General features: G+C 40.6%; 1 protein-coding gene across 11 annotated transcripts in view; it reads left to right on the forward strand.

The window, feature by feature from the left end:
• RBFOX2 (RNA binding fox-1 homolog 2) overlaps positions 1 to 24,899 on the forward strand; it is a 228,669-nt gene that overhangs the window by 182,563 nt on the left and 21,207 nt on the right. For 5 of the 11 annotated variants that reach the window (XR_008933229.1, XM_056845889.1, XM_056845888.1 and 2 more), the window contains 5 exons: positions 6,642 to 6,734; positions 9,384 to 9,444; positions 23,021 to 23,074; positions 23,198 to 23,290; positions 24,422 to 24,554. Coding sequence is in view for 10 of the 11 variants with exons in the window: in XM_056845889.1 (XP_056701867.1) it covers positions 6,642 to 6,734; positions 9,384 to 9,444; positions 23,021 to 23,074; positions 23,198 to 23,290; positions 24,422 to 24,554 (434 nt within the window). In the remaining variant the exon portion in view is untranslated. The remainder of the gene's footprint in view (positions 1 to 6,641; positions 6,735 to 9,383; positions 9,445 to 23,020; positions 23,075 to 23,197; positions 23,291 to 24,421; positions 24,555 to 24,899) is intronic. The other 6 variants (XM_056845892.1, XM_056845890.1, XM_056845893.1 and 3 more) reach the window with 3 other exon arrangements.

Consider the following 24,899-nt stretch of genomic DNA (forward strand, 5'->3'; position numbering starts at 1 on the left):
TAGCAGGGAGTATTGCAGGTCAGGAGCAAGGTGCATTGGCAGAGCTCTGTGGGGGAAGCTTGCACAGTGCATGTCTATTACTATGCTTGACTTAATCAATGCTAAGTTTTCCACTTTTAATTAAAAATGAACATCTGTCCCCACCCCCACCCCATCACATGACAGTTTAAAAGTGCAACTTGGCTAGTACTTTATTTTTTTAACCCCTCTCATCGCAGTCTGGAGGTTCGTAGCCCTGCATAGTACAACCCTGTTGAATTTCTGTCTTCAGGTTTTAAGTTCCCGTCCATATTTAGCATGTTGAAATTCCTCTGACCTGTGTTATCTGAAAACCAGAAAAAGGGATGATTTCACATATGAAATACCTTGTGTCGCCAATAAACTCTGAAATGGGCTTTTGTCATTATTATTGTGGTTCTTTCAGGACAGATGTCTCTCTCTAATTCATGAAATTGTGACATGAAATATACACAACTGTGCCTCTACTGAGAACTCTGGGCCTGTAGAGAGCAGCGGAAAGGCAGTGGGCTGCACCTCGGGAGCAGAAGGGATTCTGTGCTTGACCACTCTCTTTCGGCCAATTGCAGGTTCTGTGTGGGAGAAAGCCAGCAGGTCACACGAAAGGCTGCTGAGGAGAGTTGTTAGACGGGGCAGAGCCCAGCAGGCAGGCCATCTAAGTTATGCGGCCCTCTTTAAACTGAGTGTCTCTTATTTTACAACCTGTCAGAAGCAAGCCACTAAATACTTTCTTTCCCTCTACCCAGGTTTGGTATTAACGGACCAAACTTTGTGTCAATTAGATTTGCTGCAGTCAGTGCTATCAGGCTTGGGGAAACACATGTACTCTTTTTAGAGTGTGCAAAAAGGATGCAAAAATAACGACCTGTCAGAATCCATGATGTACTTAATTCAAGTCTTTACTGTTATGTGCTTTTGGTCCTTCACATTACGTGCCTTATCTTCCCGCATTTTACACACAATCGCACCTACCCTTTTTCTCAGAATCCTCCATAAATTGCAAAATTTTGACTATAAATACCTAACTCTGCAGCTAAACAAACCCAAGACTTCTGGTTTTCAGTTAAAACAAGACCTATTTTCTGTGAATTATGTTACAGGCATTTACCCTACTTGTTTCATTTAGTAAATATTTAGTCCATATAGTTGTTCATCGGGTATTAGAACTTCTGACTCCCACCTGTCAGATTCACAGCAGTTTATCAGTGGCTTCGAAACCGAGGCTTGCTGTTTCAGAGATGGTAAACAGCATAGATGGGACTAAAGACACTCCCCAAAATTTCTGTGGGTTATGTTGTTGAATATGAAACAGGACATCTGGGATTTGAAGTACTTTGTGAAACTATAGTTTAACCATCCAAATGAAGAAACACAAATCTTTTTTAGGGCCCCCTCACTTGTCACCCCCCTTTCTTTTGCAAAAGAGTATGCCAAAACTTGAATGCCTTTCTCCTACCCTGTGGTTTCTGTTCTAACCTAACGATACGGAACCTCTTTTCTCCTCTCTCTTGGGAATTGGAAAGCAGATGCTCCTGCTGCCTGCCTTGTGCTGTGTTCTCAATATTACCCCTTCCCTCCCTGGGTTTCTAAAGGGTGTGTTCTTGGATATGTATTTGATAAGTGAATGTTTAAAGGGTAAAAATGTAAAAAAAACCAAACCCAAATTGTCCTGGATTTGCCCCCTACTGGTGTTTGGGAAGCTCCCCCATGGACTGAGCTGATCTTTATCCTTTCATAACTGACAAAGGTCCTCATAATTGTTTTCCCATGTTGGGAAATCTGGGAGTTCCTGAATTTTTTTGCATCTTAACCCATTGCTCCATCTGAGATGAGATGATAACTGAAACCGGGGCGGGGGGGGGGGGAATTAAGTGGTCAGAGTCCTTTTTGCATGTTTGCAGCATTTTAAAATGTTGATACTTCATAAGAGCACCACAGCTTAAAAAAGGGGGAAATTTTGATTTCCCTAGAAAACGAAAAGAAGAATCCACTGAGTATTGGATGAGAACTAAGAATAAATTATAGTTTACAGCTATTTTAATACAAGTCTGTTTGGTCCTAAGTGCTTCCTTATGCACTAAGTAATTTTCGTATGTCCTTGTTAGTCTCCCACTGGCAATATTCCTAGTGGAATGCCTAATGAAAGCGAAGGCTTTTTTTTTTTAGCTCCAGGTTCTTCCAGTTTCCCTATGAAACTACTTAATTTGCCCCCAAATGGAATGGTTTGGTTTCCATGGAAACTAGTTTGAGTCTCTTCCATTTACGCCAGGGTTTTGATTAATACAAATTCCTTTCGATTAGGGCACTCGGAGTTTGCCACAGTGGGCCTACCTGAATCAAGGAAGCAATTATTTGAACCAGCCATTCACAATATAGCCCACCTGTATTTGATTGAAAGGGAAGAAGTATGTCGATGATATTCTGTTTCCTGGCCTAATCAAGATGTAGGTTCGCATTGCTCAGTGAAGGCTTGCACCTCCAGAGCAGCTGTACATAGAGTGAATGGCCTGATTTTGGAGAATTTTCCCTGTAGCACAGCTGTTTCTTGTGCTGCATGTTGCTTAAAATGTGCGTTACAGATACAGAAGTCAATCTGAGCCGCTAAGAAGCATACATTGTGATCTATTCATGATTTGGGTAAGAACTTTACACATGATAGTGCTCTTTTGTGTATACATTGGGCCAAACCAAAAGTGTAAATATAAATACATATATAAAAATAATGTGTGTAAGGTATATGACAGATTTTATTATAGTCAGGTTTGAACCGCTCTGAATAGTTGTGGGCTGATGCAGCCAGCCAATGTAGCATGGACAGCATAGGCATAATAAAATTTATGCTAATCTTGACATACAACAAATTTGTTCTCTTTCTTCTAGTATAACTGTGATAAGTAAACAAAAGAGCTGCTCGTCGGCTCACACCTCTTTTACATTGCGTTTTAGCTTGGTCAGTGTGACTCTAAAAGTTCTGTCTTCCCATGGTACAAACTTTTTGTTATTTGAAGCGAGTTCAGAACTCTAATACCTTTATACAATTTTGAGCTGTTTGCGAGTTATCTTCCTTTAAAGTGAAATGAACTTTCTTAAACTACAGTGTATAACCTTTGTCATTGTTCTTAACATGACACAAGAACCCTGAAGAAGCTGAGCAGCTCCTAGTCTGGTCTACCTGGATTGGAGACCACCTGGGGACAAATCCAATATATGCTTTCTTGAGTTCTATGGAAGAAAGGCACAATATAAACAGAACAATAATACAGTTCCTTGAATTTGGTCTGTACAGTAAATTCATAAATGGGAATTTCACTTCCTTTTTTTTTAAATGCCCACTTTAACAGCAGTACAGTCCCCCCACACAAACACATTCACATCTTGAAACAATTCCTATCGCTCATCTCAAATGGATTATGAAGGATGGCAAAAGATGCATATAAGCTTTTGAAGCAAGTAATGCTAACCCTGGGATTTTTTTTATCATTAATGCAGGCTTCTGGATGTTGATTGAGTCTTTAAAGTGTGTCTGTGTGTATATTATGTAGAGATATATTTAAAAAACAGAAATTATGAAAAGTCATTTCCAGCACCATAAGATAAAGATGCTGCTTCTGAGGTGAATGTTCTAAACGCAATGAAAAAAAATCAAGGGTTAACAATGCATGGATTTCAAGGGGCTCTGTTTTAGTTTCCTTTGGTTTTTAGTTTTTGGTTTTTTAGTTTTTGTTTTCCTCTTAATTTCTGTGTTCTGGCCACACCCAGGAGAATCGTCTGCTTTTGATTTCTCCCTTTACGGTTACATGGTAAATTTTCTTTCTCATTCTTCAGAGATGGAAACATTTTATAAACTCTGTATAATTATTATTTTTACACTGCTCATCCTGTTGCTTGTTATTTATTGCAGAATCTGAGGCCAGACTAAAAGGGTGATGGTTATTCGGTCTCCTGGGGGCCCTTGAACAGCTCCTGAAAGAAAAAGGGGTGCCGTTGGGCTGCAGATTGGGTCCAATTATAGCCGAATCTATCCAGGAGATCAGTGGAGTGACAGATGTCTCAGCCAGATTGCATTCACATCCAGTTTCCGATTATAGGAGAAGTGCCTTTAAGAGTCAGCAGGTTATGTAGGCAGAAGAGCTCATGTTCTCAACTTGAAGGCTACTGTTGAAAGAACAAACAGTTTAATCTTAAAATCAGCAACAAGGCCTCTCTTGATCTGGCCCTTTTCTTAATATATAGACAATTTTCCAGCAGTGTATATTCAGGAATCGCAAATGTTACTTTGATATAATAAGGGTAATTTAGAACAGCTAGATTCAAGTCCAGTAGGAACTTAGAGACCAGCAAGATTTTGGGGGTATAAGCTTTCGGGGGTCAAAGCTCCTTTTGCCAGATACAAAGGGAGATTTGACTCTCAAAAGCTTATACCTTGAAAATTTTGTTGGTCTCTAAGGTTCCACTGGACTTGAATCTAGCTATTCTACTGCAGACCAACATGCCCACCCTCTTAAACTAGCGGTAATTTAGGAGTGCCAAAGGAATGTATATATTATCTATGATTCTTGCTGCTTTTTGCAAGTTTTACATGTTTTCTTGAGTTTGTAGGAATTTTTTTTAAAGGGCAGACAAAACTTAAAATTATTGCAGTGAAATAATTTTGAAAATGTACACACTCGTCTATTTATTTATCTGTCATCTTTGCATCCTTCTTCTGTTTCAAGAAGCTCAGGAGAGCATGCCCATTATGTCCTACAAGCAAACCTGTGGGGGAGACTAGGTTGAGGGATAGTGACTTTTCCAGACGGGAATGGTTGCACTGCATTTCTTTTCCTCGTTTGATAATAGTGACATTGGAATCGTGGTCCATGAAGACACATCTTCATAGCCTACACCAGTTTGAAGCCACTCTTCCTGACTCAAGATGTAATGTGCTTTGTTAACTATGTAGAAGGTCAACAGAACTTATTCCACAATATCTCAGACTTTGCAGCTATGTTATCTTATCATTCATGTGGTATTGTATTTGGGGGAAGTTATTTCATTGTGCAGAGAATACGTACAGGTGTATCCAGAATAGGGTGATCCAGTTAGCCCATAAGTTGTGATGGAATCTCATTTTCCCCAGCAGTCCAGTGGCAAAAGCAGTTTCCCCTGAAATTAGCCCTTCTAGATCACCATCGTCTTGTTCCAATAGAAGAGAATGTAGCACAGGAAGCCACCAAAGCAGAAGGAGCGTTACTGCTTTCCCTGAAAGCAGCCTCTAGAGGTCAAGTCCACTGGAAACGACCTGTAGTTGAAACAATGAAGGGAACCATAAGAAAAAGCAGCAGTGGCCAGGAGTAACACTGCTTTTAAAATGACACCTCTGAGGTGGTAGTATAGCAAAAAAGCTAGTAGAGCCTAAGGGGTGATGGGCCCAGTCAGCTCCTGAATGGGAGACCACTCCTGGTCTTCATATTCATATAAGCTGGTCAGGCTTTCTAAAGAAAGAGAGAGCTCTTAGTAAAATATATACATTTTTACAGACATGCTAGAATGCATTGTTTTCTTAGATTTCTAAATGTAATCCATTAAGCAGTCATAGTTTGGCTTTTAAGACAGTGAAGATGTCCCTTTCAGTGCTATTTTTATGTAGGTCTTAACATATTTATAGAGAGCCAGCATGATGTAGTGGTTAACAGTGGCAGACTCTAATTTGGAGAACCGAGTTTGATTCCCCACTCCTCCACATGAAGCCTGCTGGGTGACCTTGGGGCCATCACAGTTCTCTCAGAACTCTCTCAGCCCACTCAAAGGCAAGCAATGGCAAACCACCTCTGAACATCTCTTGTCTTGAAAACCCTATGAGATTGCCATAAGTCAGCTGTGACTTGACGACACACACACACACACTCACACACATTTATAGGGCGGTGATTTCATATTGAACACAGAACCCCTAATGTTCAAGTTAGGAGGCCTGTTGTGTAGGGCATTGTACAAACCAAGAGATATGTGTGAAAACAGAGCAGTATTTTTGCATAAAGTCTCACACATTTATTTAAGATGGGTAAACGATATCTTAGCTATGGAAAAATGAGGTGATGAAAAAGGTAATGTAAAAATGAGGCCAGATTAGTGATCTTCTCAGAGCTGAAGGGGAGGGGTTCTCTTGCCCGGGATTAGAATGTGGGGATTTCTGGAGTGCCACACCCCCTTTCTTGGCACAGTTCGTTCAAAAGACTTGTCTGTTTGTATCCTTGCCATTTGTTGACAGTGCTGCAAAAGTAGGCATTGAATGGCCCTGAATGTAATAAGGATTTCTATCCAGGGTTTAATAAATTTCTGACCATCAGGCAAGGAGCTAGATTACTTTCCAAAAATTTGTCTCGAGTAACTTCATACTACTTTTGGTCTGGCCTCAATTGCTTTATGTTTTATTATTATTTCAATCTGATTACAACTTCTTTTTTTAATTGAATTTCTTTCATGAAACATGCATGAACCAAAAATGTGACTCTAGGAGAGTATTGCTAAGTTGTGCTGATGTCAATTTCATACTGTGATATTTTTTTTCTCTATTTATCTAGATATCAATATTTCAATATATAACGATGTGCATGTTTTCCCCCTTCTCCCGCTGCATGCAGGGATTCGGGTTCGTAACTTTCGAGAATAGTGCTGATGCAGACAGGGCCAGGGAGAAATTACACGGCACCGTGGTAGAGGGCCGTAAAATCGAGGTGCATGTCTTCAGTAATTCAATTTCTTCTTTATATTTATTCTTTTGTTTTCTTTTTTTGTGTGTGACTTGCCTCACTTATTTCACTTTTGGATTCTTGTCTTGTGTGTGTGTGGCGTGTGTTTGTATCTCTGTTTTTTCACTTCCTCCCCCTGCACTGATGTATATAAAAATAACACCCCCCACTCAAATATCTATATCTATATATGTTTTGTTACTTTAGGTATTTTTCTTTCTCCCCCCCCCCTTTCTGTTGAGTTTGTTTCCAACCCACTCCAAATTTTTGCCCTTCTGCTGCCTTGATTTTCCTTTGTTTCGGTTTGAGGCTCCAGCTTCTCTTGCCAAGCCTTATCAGAACTAACTAAAAGAAACACTGTCCAATTTCTAACTTGGTGTTTTAACAACGAAAAAGGGGTCCAGCCAGTGTTTGTCCTTTCCTCAGAGGCCAGTTCTCTTCCATATGAGTGTGAAATGAAATTAATGGTTAACCAGGGATGGAGAGAGCAATAAGAAGCTTACTGGGGTCATTAGAGTAACATTATTGATATGATTTCAGTAAAGCAAGATACAATCAAAATTAACTCTTGCAACAAACACTGGTAACTGGCTAGGCAATGTCACCTACATAAGGAGGAAATTACTTGGTGGCTAATTTTCTATGCCCTCATGTTGAAGGATAACTGGCCCCTTTTCCTTTTCCCATTCTCTTTTTAAGGAAAAAAAAGTACTAAATATAGGAGAATAAAAACTTAAAAGCCGCCGTTTTGAGTAAGATGTTTGCATATTTTGCTTTTTTTTGTTTTTTGTTTTGTTGTTTTATTTCCCTTTTTCGATGGTTTAGTGTTTAGGGCCCTTCACTTGACTCACTCTTTCCATGGTAACTATACACAATGCTGGCGATGGTACGAGTTGGCGGTAAGTGAAACCAAAGTGCTAGAGGAGAATCTTTATTTCTTTTTTTTTTAATGAAAAACCAAAGTTAAGAAAGAAAAAAATCCATCTGCCATTTCACATTAACACTACAAAATGTGATTTGACTTGTTGTCCCACCCTTTCCTATTTCCCCACCCCCTCCCCTTTTATTTTCAATGCTGTTAAGTAATGCCCGCCTGGACTTTGAATGTACATATACTGTTCTGTATCAGTCTGAGCTGTTTGGTTACTGACTCCCTGGTGACTTCCCTTGCACATCTTACTCAGAGCTACTGAGCTCCCGTTTGGCTGGGTTTATTAATGCACCCGTACCCTTCTTCTATCTCTCTCTTTCTGTTCACCGCCCCCCTTTTTCTTTCTTGCTCTGCCTCTTCCCAGACCCTCGATTATGCTCTCTTTTCCCCCTTCCCATTTTTTTTTTGTCCACTTTCACTCAGTTAAATGCAGCTGTTGGTCTCTCTTTGCTGACTGGTGGTTTTTGATTGGTTTTGGCCATCCCCCCCTTTCGGTGCTTGTGTTGCACTCTGCTGTAGCAATTGATTTCAGGCACCCGCTCCATCTTAATGATTGTCTGTGAGACCTTCTCCCTCTTCCCCCTCCCTCTAGCCCCATTAATCAATTGTTGTTGTTGTAGTTGTTTTCTTTTTTTTATGTGTATTATAACTGCATGCCCTCAGTCTCATCATTGTTGTTTCCCATTCTTTCTTTTTTTAAATGTGTAATGTTTTATATTGTTTTGAGGGCTAAAAAACCGGAGTGATGAGATTCCAGACTCCCTTCTCCCCTGCCAGAGTTCACTTTTCCATTAAGCAAAGGGCGTCGAAAACATCTTTTAAAAAAAAAAAAGTTTTGTCTTGAAATTGGCATTGTGGCATGCTCCTTCTGGTGGGTTTTGGAAAGTCACTGATTTTAGCTTCGCCTTTTACCCTCCTTGCAAGAGCTCAACAGCTGTGTCTGGCACAGGGCTGCAGTCATTTGGCTTTGCCCCCCACCCCATGTTTTATCAGCCCCATCTCTTCCCTAACGCTCACTCACTGTACTCTTCAGAATGCTTGGAGCTTTAAAGAGCTTCTGTAACGAGGGTGGAGGAGACCAGGAAATCAGGAGACGCCTTGTTAAGTTTCCAAACAGGGTGGCAATAGAGGCCCCCTCTCCCCCAAAAAATTAGCAACTGGGATTAGATCCCTCAATAAGTCAAGAGACTCTGAAACTGAGATGCAGGCCAGCCAACCTCGCTTAGGAATCCAAAGCTCTTTAGGAGCAGAGGGAATTAATCCAAGGCACCTGGGTTCCAGGTTGTCCTCCTCCTGCCCAAATACCAGTATCCTCGGTAATATTAGTAGGCCACTGCAGTTCAGTGAAAGGCAACTAGAAGGTGATAACAGAGTTGTGTTTGTTCATTGCTTCATACCTGAGCAAGAAGAAGGGAGCAACGGGGGAAGGCTTTGCCCTTTGGATAAGTGAGCAGCAGATACTGGGTTCAAGTCAAAGGTAGCAGGGATGCCTGAGAAGATCTACTCCTTTTGGCCTTCATTACATGATTAAAATGCCTCAATTAGACCTGTTATAGTTTTAATTATTTAATGATAACTTATAAAAGTAAATTTAAATGTTTCCTTTTGAAACTACTTTTTTCTTTTTTTAAAAAATGAAAACAATTTTCTCTAAAATCCTGTGCTTCCTTCCCTCTCCTCCATATCCCGTTTTCCACATTTAGGTTAATAATGCTACGGCACGAGTGATGACTAATAAGAAGATGGTTACACCGTATGCGAATGGTAAGAGGGAATGCCGGTACTAATAATAAACGAGAGAGTTTTGAGGGGAGAAATAAGCATATGGGTGATGTTCTCTCTGTCCCCTGGATTTTCAGTATAATGAAAAGCTTTGCAGAGAAGGGGTTTCAAAACCTTCTATGAACCTTAAGCTGCTAGAGAAAAAAGTAAACATATCTCAGAGGTTAAATTTATTTATTTTCTTACTTCTAACCTGCTCTCCCACGGCCAGGCAGGACTAATATAGACTAACAAGTCTGTCTTTAGGAAACCACATTTTGAAATTGTTAAATTGGTGAGAATTGATCCATATAGAATCTCCGCTCCTAATGGGCAGTGACTGCAGGGTGATACGCAAGCACACCCTATTAAGAAGAAGAAGAAGAGTTGGTTTTTATATCCCGCTTATATCCCGCTTACAATCACAATTCCTTCCTCTTCCCACAACAGGCACTTTGTGAGGAAGGTGGGGCTGAGAGAGTTCTCAGAGAACTATGACTGGCCCAAGATTACCCAGCAGGTTTGGTGTGGAGGAGTGGGGAATCGAACCTGGTTCTCCAGATTAGAGTCCGCCTCTCTTAACCACTACACCACACCGGCTCTCTTAAGGGTGTACATGAAGTTTATTCTATAATTTTCTGTTCACAATCTTTCCTCCCCACATTTTCAAACAGCTTTAATTTGAAAGGGTTTAAAAAGTAGCCCAAAGGTTCAATGCAGGAAGTTTCCGTAGTAGTACTAGTAGACCATGATACATATGCAGGACTGTAGAGCTGCCATACTGAATTCTTCCTTTCCTTCTTTGCTCCTATGACCCATAGGTCCTGAGCAGTTATTTCTTAGAGGAAAATATGATGGAGAGATATTTGGATCTCTATCCATCAGCAAAAAGGGAACTATTTTATCTCTTGGGGGCAGGAATTCTCACCAATTTGGGAGTAATCCATTTATCTCGGTGGTGTTTAAATAAAGAGGGGGCATTCCATCATCTTATGAGATATTGTGTCAATTTTCTTTGAATTGCATGAGCAAAGTCTGTCAGAATATGGTAGATTTCTATATCTTCCATTTAATACTGCTGAGGGTGACCATACTGAATCAGTCTTCCTTTTTTATGTTTTCTAAAATCACAGTATCAGGGCTGGAAGTCTGAAAGCCAGTTAGGTAAGGTAAAGGTCCCCTGTGCAAGCACCAGGTCATTCCTGACCCATGGGGTGACGTCACATCCCGACGTTTTCTAGGCAGACTTTGTTTACGGGATGGTTTGCCAGTGCCTTCCCCAGTCATCTTCCCTTTACCCCCAGCAAGCTGGGTATTCATTTTACCGACCTCGGAAGGAGGGAAGGCTGAGTCAACCTTGAGCCGGCTACCTGAAACCAACGTCCATTGGGATCGAACTCAGGTTGTGAGCAGAGCTTGGACATGCCGGCTCCTGAGCAGCTCCGCCCTCCCCTTTCAGGATTGCATGGTTAATAATGAAAGAGGCTGCCATTCTTTATCATGGCTCACATGTTAGGGCAAGCCATAGTTTGCTGCTACTTTGGTAAGCCTGGGGGATCCTCAGCCTTGCACATTCCCTCTTCTGCTCCCCTTCTCTTGCTAATGAGGTATTTTTGTGTCCAAACAATATTTTGCTGTAATAGCCATATCATCACAAAAATAACAGCTGGCCATACAGGTGAGGAAGAGAAAGTGGGAAAACATAAGCCAGAAGATCCTTTTAGCCTTGTTCACATAACAGTAAACAATATTTTGCGGATAGGTGTTCACATTAGCCTCACAGTCAAGGATGAATGCTCTTGTTTGGCAGTGTGTATGCTATGTTGCCCATGTTGCATCTGAGCATGTGATGATGGCAGCCTTCATATTTCAGTATTTCCTGTTGAGCGACACCAGGTTCTTAAGGGTTATTTTAAAATGAACAGTTGGGCTTTTGATCTCACTGAAAATACAGCAGAAGAATTGGTATTGACTTGGAAGCCCTCCATACACCTGCTAGTGCTAAAGTGCCGTTGGGGGTTGAAATAATATTGGAGACATAAGATGTGAGTTTTCAGTCCTGCTGTGTAGCCTGAGAGTATTTCTTGGTACCATGGACCACTTAACCTGATGTTTTTGTCATTTAGTTCATTCCTCATAAAGTGGAGATTAAGTCTTGCCTCCTACCAATGCTGGAGGGGAAAAAAAGAAATTTAATGAAATAGTTTTAAGATCTAAAAATCAAAGCAGGATACAAATGGAAGGCGGAAGATGCCGTTTACCAGTTTGGGTTTAAAAGGGGTAGTATCATTTAAACCAAGCTAATTGAGGAGGGTATCTGTTTCCTAAAGTCATATGCTGTTTGCTTGGCTGGGGGCGGGATGTGGAAGGTGAGTGTGTTTTACTCAGGATTGTAAAAACTTGGCTTTCATTGCACAGATGAATTGTACCATTGTCTGCCCAGATTCTTGTGCTGAGCCCTTTTCTTATCAGCTTTCTGTTCTGACAGCACAGAACCGTTGTTCCAAAGGTGTGCTTATGTATCACACGTCACCTCCTGCAAACATATTAATGAGTAATATTAAAGATGTATAACTGTATACCACTGCCAGTAATTTGATTGTAAATCCTTCAGGTTGAAAGTACAAAGTAACTTTATTAAGCAATGTAACAAAACTGGATGTTTGTCAAATCTGCAATGATAAATCTGAAGGTTGACCTTTCCTTCGGGTTCATTAGAAAATATCCTTTTTATTATTCCACCGGGTATTGCTCAGACATCATCATCGCACCTTCCTAGGTCAAAAATGAACAGTCTGTGCATCTACCAATTTTTACATCTGTGTGTAGAAGAACCAATTCTCTGTATTTATGACACTCATTTGCATTATACCGAGAGAGACTCCAGAGATAAAAGGTTGGGGTTGTGCAAATAGAGGCTGGCTTCATTGAGTGGAACAAAGTACATAGGGTTGCAATCTGGGACACAATTTAAAGGGACTCAGTAGAAACAAGGGGTATAGCAGTGGTATGTTCTTTTATATTCTCCCACATAAATGAGAGCAGAAAATAAAGTTTGGCACTTGGGGACAAAACCTGTCCACAGCCACTAGTAGGCGCCTTTTAAGAGATGGCGTATATCTGTGTATGGAGCTCCATGCCACCAAGCACCATCTTTTATAACGACTGCCATTTTCTCTACAATAATAATAAGAAGAGTTGGTTTTTATATGCCGACTTTCTCTACCACTTAAGGGAGTCTCAAACTGGCTTACAATCACCTTCCCTTCCCCTCCCCACAACAGACACCCTGTGAGGTAGGTAGGGCTGAGAGAGCTCTAAGAGAGCTGTGACTAGCCCAAGGTTACCCAGCTGGCTTCGTTTGTAGCAGTGGGGGAAACAAATCCAGTTCACCAGATTAGCGTCCGCCGCTCATGTGGAGGAGTGGGGAATCGAACCCGGTTCTCCAGATTAGAGTCCACTACTCCAAACCGCTGCTCTTAATCACTACACCACGCTGGATGCTTGCATCCAGTGCTTGCATCCAGTACCCAGGAATGTCTAGAGCTGTAGTAGTATTAGTCCAGATCACTGTGTAGCAGAATACACAGAAGAGAACTGGCTGTTTTGCCCTCTGAACACTCCAAAAGGCCAGTCTTGGGAATGGGGGGGGGGGGCGTTGGGAAAGACATGGAACGTGATACAGCATTCAGTGGAAAGTGAGTTTGTTGGTGAAAATCGACCCCTCGCCTGGTTTTATGCACATGGAGCAGGGGTTCATGCAGCTGTGAGGGGGCAGGAGTGTTTCTGCATACTTCCCCCCCTTCCCATTACAGCCTTCCTATGCCACAACCAAGGTTAGCTCTTTGGAGGGCACAGAGGGTGGGGGTACAGAGAAAGAAGAGCAAGGCGGCCAAGGTCCCAGTGTCTTTGCAGTTTTCTAGTGCTTGAGATCAATTATACATCTTTGAAAACAAAATTTTCTAGATACACAGCTGAACAAAGCCATTTTTACCCCAAAATTACAGAAATCTATGCAGAATTCTTTAAGAAAGGTGGTCCTGGAGTGCACGCCTATTACTGTAATATATACAGAAATGAATGATGCGTATGATGTTTGGAATTTAATTTTTCCCTTCATAGTTAAATTGTGGAACTCCCTGCCCCAGGATGTGGTGATGGCTGCCAACTTGGAAGGCTTTAAGAGGGGAGTGGACATGTTCATGGAGGAGAGGGCTATTCATAGCTACTAGTCATGATGCATACCTATTCTCTCCAGGATCAGAGGAGCATGCCTATTATATTAGGTGCTGTGGAACACAGGCGGGACAATGCTGCTGCAGTCGTCTTGTTTGTGGGCTTCCTAGAGGCACCTGGTTGGCCACTGTGTGAACAGACTGCTGTACTTGATGGACCTTGGTCTGATCCAGCATGGCCTTTTCTCATGTTCTTATTCTTTAATCAAAGTATATTACATACTCTTGACTTCCCTGCACTAAATGCTCCCAGTAATGAGCAATGCTGTGGTAGGTCTAGAAGTAGAACACCCCTAATGTAGATGTATATTCAAAATATAATGCATTGCAAAATCAGATTTTCAGATTCAATGATTCCTGTAGGCAGAGTGCATCTTACTATTTAACAATAAGAATGAACCTACGTTTAACAGGAAATGTGATTTTGAACGCATTTTCCAGAGGGATATGGCTCTACCTACAGTGACAGATTTTTTTAAATTGACTGTGGACAGATTTCAACACATACAGGGACTGCAAAATTTCAACAGAATCCATGTTTTGTTGATTTTGCAAGGAGTGCCCCACATACAACTTGAGCTAGTATGGATTAGGGAAGGAATTCATGCCTTCAATATAGTTTCTTTTGCTTCCTTGGGAAGACTGCCTCTCACTTTGGGAATCTCAAGAAGTACTTTAATATGTTTAGGTTTTCCCCTCTTTCTCCTTTAAAGCCTGTTTATATTTTAGATACATAAATAATCTTCTAGAATAGTAGAATGTATAGATTGTTAGAGGATCATTCGAAGTATAGCTGACAAATGTCTTGTCATAGCTATGTAAATGTATGCATGTTGTGTGTTTTTTCATGTTAACAAATTATTTTAAAAAGTACTTTGTTTACTCTGCATTAAAACCAATAATAATAGTTAACATCTGTATAGCACCTTCGATGTTCAAAGCATTTTGAATACCATTATCTTGCAGTCCTTACACAGTAGTGGGAGGGTAGGCCAGTGCTGTTACTCTAATATTGCACATGGGATGAAGCTGGGAGAGAGCCTGGTGAGTTCGTTGCAGAGGTTGAATTGGACCCAGATCACAGTTTTTAGATTTCAGTGAAAAAATTTTTTTTGCTTAAAGTAGTACTACAGGAAGGAGCCGAATGATCTTTTGTCAGACTTTATACTGAACTAGACTCTTTGTTTGTCTGGCTTCACAGAGTAGCTGGTCTCCAAAGTTCTTAGTCATGGTTTGTCCCAATTCTGCTACCTGATATCATTTAGTTGGCGATGCCAAGAATGGGAAATAAAATTATACCCTCTGAACACCGAGCTGGGGCTCCTCCCCACAAGGATGTACAAGGATTCACTTTGTCTGGAGTTATTTAGTGGTCATCTAGCGTAGCACTATCCATTTGGGTTGGCATCAGGTTTCCTTGGGTTGGCCAAGGTATCTGCCAGCACTGCTACTAATTGGATATGAAAGAGGATTGAGTCTGGGCCTTAAATGTTCCCTGGCACTGAGTTGCGGCTTCTTGTGGGGAGCAGCAAGTGGCTGTGTAGGAAATGGAAGCTACCTTCCTGACCTCAGGAAATCCTGCAAAGTCCCATCTAATCTAGCAGTTTGTCTCCAACCAGTAGTCAGCCATATCCCCGTTTTTGTGTGTGTTCTGCAGATAGGACTCAAGGTCTCATCTGTGTTTCGACTTGCTAGGGATGTACCCATTACCAGACCACCCACTCGTTTGTGTCACGTTTTGTAGCATTTTTGTTTATGGTTTTGTTTCCTGTTGGATAAATATTTTTTAAATGATATTGCAAAGAACTTTTTCAGGCGGTCCCACAAGGGTGCAAGAACCATTTCCACCCTTTCAAGACGAAGTCTTTCAAGAATATCTAATAGTTTCTTAGAAGTGTGTTTCTGCATTCTGGGCTTTGTAACTTGCTTATCAGCACGATTGCATTCTGGCTTTCTGTAAATTTTCAATAAGCACAGCTGGTCTCTTTGAGAGGTAAAGACAGAGGCTCTTATGAGCCCATTTAGACCTGATCAGCGCCTTTACACACACACACACACACACACACACACACACACACACACACACACACGGATATACTGTTAACCATATATCTGTCTGGTTGTTTGGGAAAATGAGCAGATAGGGATCAGATACCTTTCCCCTAATAATTGTATCAGAGTGCCCCGCATGTGATTGTGTATAGCGAGTGAGGTCTCATAACAGAAGGCTTTCACTCTCATTCCTGTCTAGTTATTGCTAAATGCTATCAGTACTCCCTACAATGTGCTCAAAAGAGCTCAAGCACCAATTTAATTACTTCCAAGTTCTTACTGTAATACATATCACAGTGGTAGCTTTTGACATGACATCAAACTGTTTCCTTATTCCCACTGTAGCCTTTCTGAAATAATAATGATAAAACCAACATGGTGTGGTGGTTAGAGTATTGGACGAGGATCTGGAAGACCCAATCCCCACTCTGCCATAGAAGCTTGCTGGGTGGACTTCCGGTGGTGCCGTTGGAGAGAGCACTCCATTTCCCCAGGTTGTCCTGGGAGAAATCCAAGTTTGCGTTGTTTTTGGGGGTACATAGATACCCCAATCCGACCCTTGCAAGTGGGTTGGAAAGCAGGAACTCCCTGCAGCCCGCAAACGCGGTTTGACCTCCTAGGTACTCTGAGGGGGCTTTTTTAAGCCCCTCGGAGTCCTAGACGCCGGTCCTGCGAGGGCACTAGGGAAGGACATCGCCAAAACGCAACTTTGGCAGCAAGCTCTACCCTCCACCGCCTTAATACCAACATAAGGACTACATAAAGAAAAGAACCTCACCTCTTGACACCCAAGTGAGTACAAAAGAACTCTTCGTCTACTTACTAGAAATTTGAACAGACGGGAGGCTGATAAGAATATTTCTGGGACCCCCACCCCTCCATAATCCGAACTGAAAAAGTTTGATCTGAGTTAGTCATCGGGATTAGCGACAGGAGCCTTATCGGATCGATCAGCCTAAACCATAACAAAGAGTCGGAAGGATACCTTTTAGACTGACAAGAATTATCACCAATGAGAGGTCCGAAGGAAGGGGAGGGTGATTTCTCTTCCTGATTTTCCGGCGAATTCCTGCCACGTTTGCAGTAAGGGAGTGCCTGGAACGGAAGACTCTCTATAACACCCTCTCTATCATTGGAACTAAAACAACAGGAAGTAGCCGCGGGACTGAATATCCGTCGCACTCGAGTTACTTTCAAATCATTCCTGAAGGAATAACCATCGAGAAGAGGCGATAGAAGGTCTGCAGCACTAGTAACTTCCTGTTTACTTCCTGATTAATCCGATCTAGAGCGACCGAAAAAACTCACTGGTATTTTAAAACTTTAAAATGCAATTTTAAAGCCAATTTCGACTCTTTTCAACCCGAAAAAATTACTAGGCTGATCTTTGAACTATCATCTTTTAACCAGCACCTTAAAGGCCCTGTCGGTGGACATGTATTTTACCAGCTTTTTTTTGAATGTAAATGTCTCGACCCCGCTCTGGCTCACTACATAGCCCTGCCTATACTAAATTAAGGGACTCTTTACAAACCTCGACCATGGAAAAAAAGTTACAGGATATGCTAACTAAACAAACTGAGGCAACAAATAAACAGTTTGAACAGATGTCTGCACAGATGGCACAGTTGACTTCTATGATGACAAATCTTGGTCAAGCATCCCAAGCTATTAATCAGAAGTTGGATGTGGTCACTGGAGACTTGAAAGAAGTAAAAACTCAAATGACTGTTATGAAGACAGATATGCAAGCGATGGATGTATCAATTAAGAAAGTGATGGATGAGCACAAGGACACAAAGAAAAAATTAACAAGCCAAGAAAAACAGATTGAAACAATACAAGCGGATCAGATGGCGGCAAAAAATCAAATGGCAATGATGGAGATGAGAGTGAAAGAGACCAACCTTCGTATACGCAATTTTCCAGATATGATGGGAGATAATAAAGAATCTGCAATACCAAATTTGGCCTACTTATTTCAGATAGATGAACAAGAATTAAAACAAGCCATTAATAGAATATACAGGATACCACTACCTGCTAGAATGAGAAGATCTAAGCCAAGAGATTTGATGATAGTGTTCTATGACACCAGAGTTAAAGACAAGATTATGAAGATTCATTATGAAAATCCAGTGTCAGCAGGAGACTCCTCTCTTATACTATTGAAGGATATTCCAAGGCATCTACTTTCACAGAGGAATAACTACAAAGATTTTGTGTCTATACTGAAAGCTAATGGCATCAAATATCGTTGGATTATGCCACAAGGTTTGGCTTTCACCTATAAGGAAGTGAAAACGACAATTCTATCCCAAGCAGATGTGGGGAAATTTTTGAGAAAATATAAAATGGACCTTAAAGAATTACCTGGAGAGAAGGAGGAAGAAGAAGAGGAAGATGAAGAAGTACAGGGTGCAGAAGGTGGTACTAAACTATAGACTTTTTATTTTGCTAAAAAATACTACATTATGGCAAAAGCAATTTCTTGGAATGTAAATGGACTGAATGAGAAAACTAAAAGGGCCAGAATCTTCAAATATCTACAGAAATATAAATACTCCCTAATTTGCCTACAAGAAACCCATATAGCTTCAAAGCATAAAAAATACTTGGAGAAACAGATGCTTGGACAAGCATTTATTGCTTCTGCTAAAACTAAAACAAAGGGAGTGGTAATCTATGCCCACCCCAGTCTCTGTCCAGAACTAGTATATAAAGACAATGAAGGAAGAATTGTAATTATCAGAACTAAAATATTGGGACAAAGGACAATAGTGGTTGGAATCTATGCACCCAATGAAGGGAAAAAATCCTTCTATGAAAAATTACATGACCTGATAACCCAGTACGCACAAGACCAAATTTTACTGATGGGCGACTTCAATGGAATTATTCTCCCATCTCTGGACAAAAAATCAAAAGCAAAAGATATCAATGATGGATGCTTGCCTAAAACTTTCTTTGCCATGGCTTCAGAATTAGAATTACAAGACATTTGGAGAACAATGAATACAACAGCTAAAGAATACACCTTTTATTCAGCAAGACACGATTCACACTCCAGAATCGATATGATATGGGCCAGTAAATCAATTTTCACGCAACTACGTAAAATTCATATTTTACCTAGAACTTTTTCTGATCACAATCCTGTTACCTTTGATTGGAACAATAAACAAGCATTTAGATGGCGAATGAACGATAAACTTTTAAAAGACAACAAGATACAAAAGGAATTACAGGTTTTAATGAAAGACTTTTTTGAAATTAACCTTAATGGGGAAACTTCTTTAAATACAGTTTGGGACGCATTCAAAGCTGTTCTGAGAGGTTTTATGATACAGAAACACTCGGCCTGGAAGAAGACTCAATTGCAATTTACAAACAACATACTTTGGAATTTACAAAATTTGGAGCAGAAATTGGTAATGGTAACACAGGAAGAGGAGAGAAGAGAAATTCAAATACAGATTTCTGCATCTAAACACCAATTAAATTTGGTAATAATGGAGGAAATGAATAAAAATCTGAAACTTGCTAAACAAAAGTATTTTGAATATGCAAATAAACCAGGAAAATTTTTAGCAACACAACTGAAGGACTCATTTCAAAAGAAGATTATAACAAAAATCCAAACTGCTAAAGGACCAGTTTATTCAACTTCAGAAATTCAGAAAGAATTTGTTTCATTTTACTCTAAGTTATATCAGAAAGAAAATACTCCAAAACAGAAAATAGACAAATTTCTAAACTCAATACAGATGAAAGCTTTGTCAATGACCCAGAGAGAATGTATTGAAGCTCCAGTAACAAGGGAAGAAATACAAGAAGCAATACTGAGACAGAAAACGGATAAAACACCTGGACCAGATGGAATTACTGCACTATTTTATAGAACTTTTAGTGACAATTTAGTTGGATTTTTTGGTTCACTTTACAATGCAATTTTGGACGAGGGAACATCCCCGGAGACTTGGTCACACGCATTTATATCACTGATACCCAAAGAAGGAAGAGATCCAGAAAAAACATCTAATTACAGACCTATATCGCTCTTAAATGTGGATTACAAAATTTTTGCTTCGCTTTTGGCATGTAGGATAAAGCAATTTATTAAGGATCTTATACATGAGGACCAAGCAGGTTTTATACCAGGAAGGCAAATAAAAGACAATGTAAGAATTTTACTAGATTCACTGGAATATTATGACCATAATATTCAACAAACTGCGGCTTTTGTATTTTTGGATGCAGAAAAAGCCTTTGATATGGTCTCTTGGAACTTTTTGAAACGGATTTTGGATAAATTGAATTTTGGAGATCGTTTTCAGAAAGGTATATCGGCTATTTATACCTCCCAACAAGCTAAAATTTTGGTTAATGAATCAATGTCAGATAACTGCCAAATCACGAAAGGGACTAGACAGGGATGTCCCTTGTCTCCACTTTTATTTTTGTTGGTGTTGGAACCGCTATGTGTGAAACTAAGAAGTATGGAGGACATCCGCGGGCTAAGAATTAAAAAACATGAATTTAAGTTGAGAGCATTCGCGGATGACCTACTGCTAATTTTGGAAAACCAAACACAGTCAATGAATATACTTCAGGAGACTTTGGATGATTTTGGAAAAGTATCAGGCTTTAAAGTGAATCAAGAAAAAACAAAGATAATATTTAAAAATTTATCGGAAATACAACAACAGGAATTTATATCATATACTGGCTGGGAGAAAGCTAACAAAGTTAAATACCTGGGAATTTGGATCACTGCAAAGAATAAAGATCTGTTAACCAACAATTACCTCAAGTTATGGGGTAAGATTAAAACTGATATGATTATATGGTCAAACAAAAAATTGTCATTAATGGGACGTATCTCAACGATCCAAATGAATGTCTTACCGAGGATGCTCTTCTTATTCCAAAATTTACCAATAATATCACAAACAAAATATTTTGAAACTTGGAGGAAAGACATTTCAAACTTCATCTGGCAAGGAAAAAAACCAAGGACTGCTTATAAATACTTGGTGGATCTAAAAACTAGAGGAGGTTTAGCACTGCCTAACTTTCAACTCTATGCTGAAGCGGTAGCTTTAGTATGGCTAAAAGACTGGATGAATTTGTCAAATGTACGTTTGCTAGACTTGGAAGGTTATAATAACTTAAGTGGATGGCATGGTTATTTGTGGTATGATAAAATTAAATTACAAGCAACATTCCGTAATCATATAATCAGGTCCTCTCTACTTCGTATTTGGATGAGATATAAACACATTTTGGAACCAGAAACACCGATGTGGATATCGCCCCAAGAAATGCTAACTTTGCGCCCACTTAGACCAGACAAATTTATTACTTATCAAGATCTAACTAATTGGGAAGGAAAGAAATGCTCACTAAAAGACTTTCAACTGCTTAAGGATGATTTACAATGGCTTCAATATTACCAAATCAAATCAGTTTTTGTACAGGATGCAAAAAAAGGTTTCTCTAAAGAAAAATCTCCTTTTCAAAGGATTCTACTAGACAATAATACAAAGCTGATTTCTAAAATGTATAATCTCCTTTTAACAATATACTGTGAGCAGGACACGATTAAACCAACTATGATCGATTGGGCTCAAAATGTGGGACATGATATTGTTTTAAATAAATGGGAAAGATTATGGTCTAAAGATTTAAAAGGAATAAAAGCACAGTCAGTGCGAGAAAACATCTATAAAATGATGTATAGATGGTATTTAACACCCAAGAAAATTGCAAAGATTTATAAAACGATGTCCCCTACTTGTTGGAAATGTAACAAAGAAATTGGTTCCTTTTATCACATGTGGTGGACCTGTGACAAAGCCAAAGACTTCTGGGACATGATTTATAACGAATTGAGATTAATACTACAAAAGAATATATCCAAAACACCAGAAATGATGTTATTGAGTATGATTCCAGACGACTTAGCAACACAAAGAACCTTTTTGATATATGCCACAACAGCTGCGAGACTGCTTTATGCAGCGAAATGGAAAGGGCTAGAAACTCCAGAGAAAAAAGACTGGATTGTTAAAATGTTTGAAGTGGCAGAAATGGCAAAACTCACAGCTATTCTAAATGAAGAAAATGACGTTCGGTTTTTGGGGGAATGTGGGGCGTGGATGCATTATTGTGAATATGAGTTAAAATTGGGAAGAATGGAAGAATATTTTCTAATCTGATCCAGAGGATTATTTTTGATTTTTTTTTTATATTGAATAAGCATAATTATATTTACTAACAGATTATGGTTTTTTATATATGGTATTGATATTTTATCAAGATTAGATTACCTATGACGGGAGGAACTTTTTATTAAGAGGCAGATAGAGGTGATGGGGAAGTCAAAAAATTTTCCATTTCTTTTTTTTCTTTTTTCTTTTCTCTTTTTTATTATATGATATGGAATTATAACAACTTTAGGTTAGAATTGAAATTCGATATTGTTATAGATGTTGTTTAATGCAATGGAAAATTTCTATCATAAAACCCAATAAAATTTATATAAAAAAAAAAAAAAAGAAGAAGCTTGCTGGGTGGCCCTGGGCTGGTCGCAGACACTTAGCCTAATGTACCTCACAGGGTTGTTGTTGTGAAGATAAAATGGTGGGTGGGAGGAACCTTGTTGTAAGCCACTTTAGGTGCCCGTTGGGGAGAAAAGCAGGGTTGGAAGTAGCAGGCATAGTTGCCGTTACTAATTTACTAAAGAGTATTTGCATGCTTGCTTATGGCTGGGGCTTGCCCAACTGACAAGAATCAGGAAAATAATCAGTTACTGTTTTGTTTGAGAGCCAGCGTGGTGTAGTGGTTAAGAGCGGTGGTTTGGAGCGGTGGATTCTGATCTGGAGAGCCGGGTTTGATTCCCCACTCTTCCAGATGAGTGGCGGAGGCTAATCTGGTGAACTGGATTTGTTTCCCCACTCCTACACGCGAAGCCAGCTGGGTGACCTTGGGCAGGTCACGCGCTCTCAGCCTCACCTACCTCAGAGGGTGTCTGTTGTGGGGACGGGAAGGGAAGGTGATTGTAAGCCGGTTTGATTCTGCCTTAAGGGGCAGAGAAAGTCGTTATATAAAAACCAACTCTTCTTCTTCTTTGTCTTTCTTTGTCCCCCTATGTCCTGAATTTGAATAATAATAATAATAAACAGGAACAATCTGCATGGAAGCGAGACAAAAAGAAGCTACACACGCTAAACTGTTTGCCCTTCCCCTGGCATTGACCTTGCTGCTCACTCCTGTCTTTGTTGTTGCAGGATGGAAGCTGAGCCCAGTGGTTGGAGCGGTGTACGGCCCTGAATTATACGCAGGTAGACCTTAATGTGGACACTTCTATTTCTGCCATTTAACTGCAGTGGTGTTTGTTTGTGTTCTCAATCTGCTGTTTCTTTATAACCTTTTTACATTTTTTATTCTTTTTAAAACTAAATTAGCATCCAGTTTTCAAGCAGATGTCTCGCTGGGCAATGACGCTGCAGTGCCCCTGTCAGGAAGGGGGGGTATTAACACTTACATTCCTTTAATCAGTAAGTAGCCCCTATTGGCCCCTGTATTGTTACTGTGCTTGAGTAAACAGTGAATCTGTTAGCCCTCTTCTTTTCAGTCTGTATAATATGTACTTGAAAGGATGGGCCGTGGTAGAACGTCATGCCCGCTTCTCTGGGCGGCGGCCGGATAACCCTCTCCAGTGCGGAAGAGTATTTGCATGCTTGCTTATGGCCGGGGCTTGCCCAACTGATAAGAATACAGTATAAATCCATAAGGGAAGGGAGTGAACGGAAGGCCCGATTGCCTTAGCTTCAGAGTTAAGAAAATGGAACAGGCCACACTCCGAAGTACATATTATTCAAGCTACTAAACCGAGAGTCCACTGCAGGCCCCCTTGCGGCATGCGCCTGGAAGCACCTTGGGTTGGAGGTTGAGCCTTATGAATGACTGGCACCTTCTGAGTATGTGATTGCATTGTGTTGCCAGCTGCCTTCTGAGATTTGGACACATCTTTTTTGCCCTGAGCCAGTTTACTCCAGCATGAAGTGTAATAAAACAGGGCCCAATATACAATGGAACCACTTAATGGTCACCTAATGCCAGAAGGTGGGCTCTTGGTAAACTGGCACTTTATGATTAGTTACGGTTGTCTTTATAGGGGGTTTCTGTAACTTCTCTGAGTTTAAATTAAAGACGGATGGGAAGGAGTAGGTGGGGAAAAGGGAGACCAAAAAAAAAAAAGTCTTACCTGTTGCCAGCGTTAAGGGGCTCATGACCAAGTCTGCCCCCCAATATGGAAGAGTCACCTGCCTTTATTAGTAGCAACTCTCCGTGCTTCTCGGACTCTTTCTAACCAGACTGCATGGCATTATGAAACTGGGGTGGAGGAAGAGAGGGAGACTGTTTGCAGTTTGTGATGAATGAGGCATGACACAGCATTTAACCCCTTGCATGCCAGGCCTCTCTGCAACCCTACCTCCCCTTGGGGCCATGGTGTAGCAAGAGGTATGCGATGTCATACGAGGCTCTAAGCATGCTCCTTTGCAGGACTGATGCGGAACGTTCCACAGCTCTGGAGTTGCAATATCGTTCTAGATGACTTTTTTTGCAAACGGGACAGATGCCGTGATCCCTCTCACATTTCTCCCTGTCTGTCTGTCTCTTCACAGTTCCTGGCTTCCCTTACCCAACTGCAGCCACCACAGCCGCCGCGTTCAGGGGAGCCCATCTGAGAGGTCGAGGACGAACAGTGTATGGTGCGGTGCGGGCGGTACCTCCAGCGGCTATCCCAGCCTACCCAGGGTAAGGCCCCCAAAAATGGCAGGCCTCTGCCCTGCCTGGCAGTTGGCTAACTGGCATAAAGATAAAAATTAAGAGATGTGATGGATGGAGAGAGTCAGGATATGCCAACACCAGAACACTCTGCACCCAATCGCATCTTGAAAGAGCCACTCTAAAAATCTGACCTATAATTCAAATAATCTTCCCCCTCCAACAATTCGGGGGCACATTAGTAAAAAAAAAAGGCAGCTGTTTTAAATCTCGGTGCCCATTTTTCTTAGCATATGGTAGCGATTTTGCTGCACAGGTATCAACTGGCATCGATACAGTAGCAAGTACTACTACTACGGGAGCCACGGAAAGGGT

Source organism: Euleptes europaea, chromosome 3 (genome assembly GCF_029931775.1).
Source record: "Euleptes europaea isolate rEulEur1 chromosome 3, rEulEur1.hap1, whole genome shotgun sequence".
Classification (NCBI taxonomy): Eukaryota; Metazoa; Chordata; class Lepidosauria; order Squamata; family Sphaerodactylidae; genus Euleptes; species Euleptes europaea.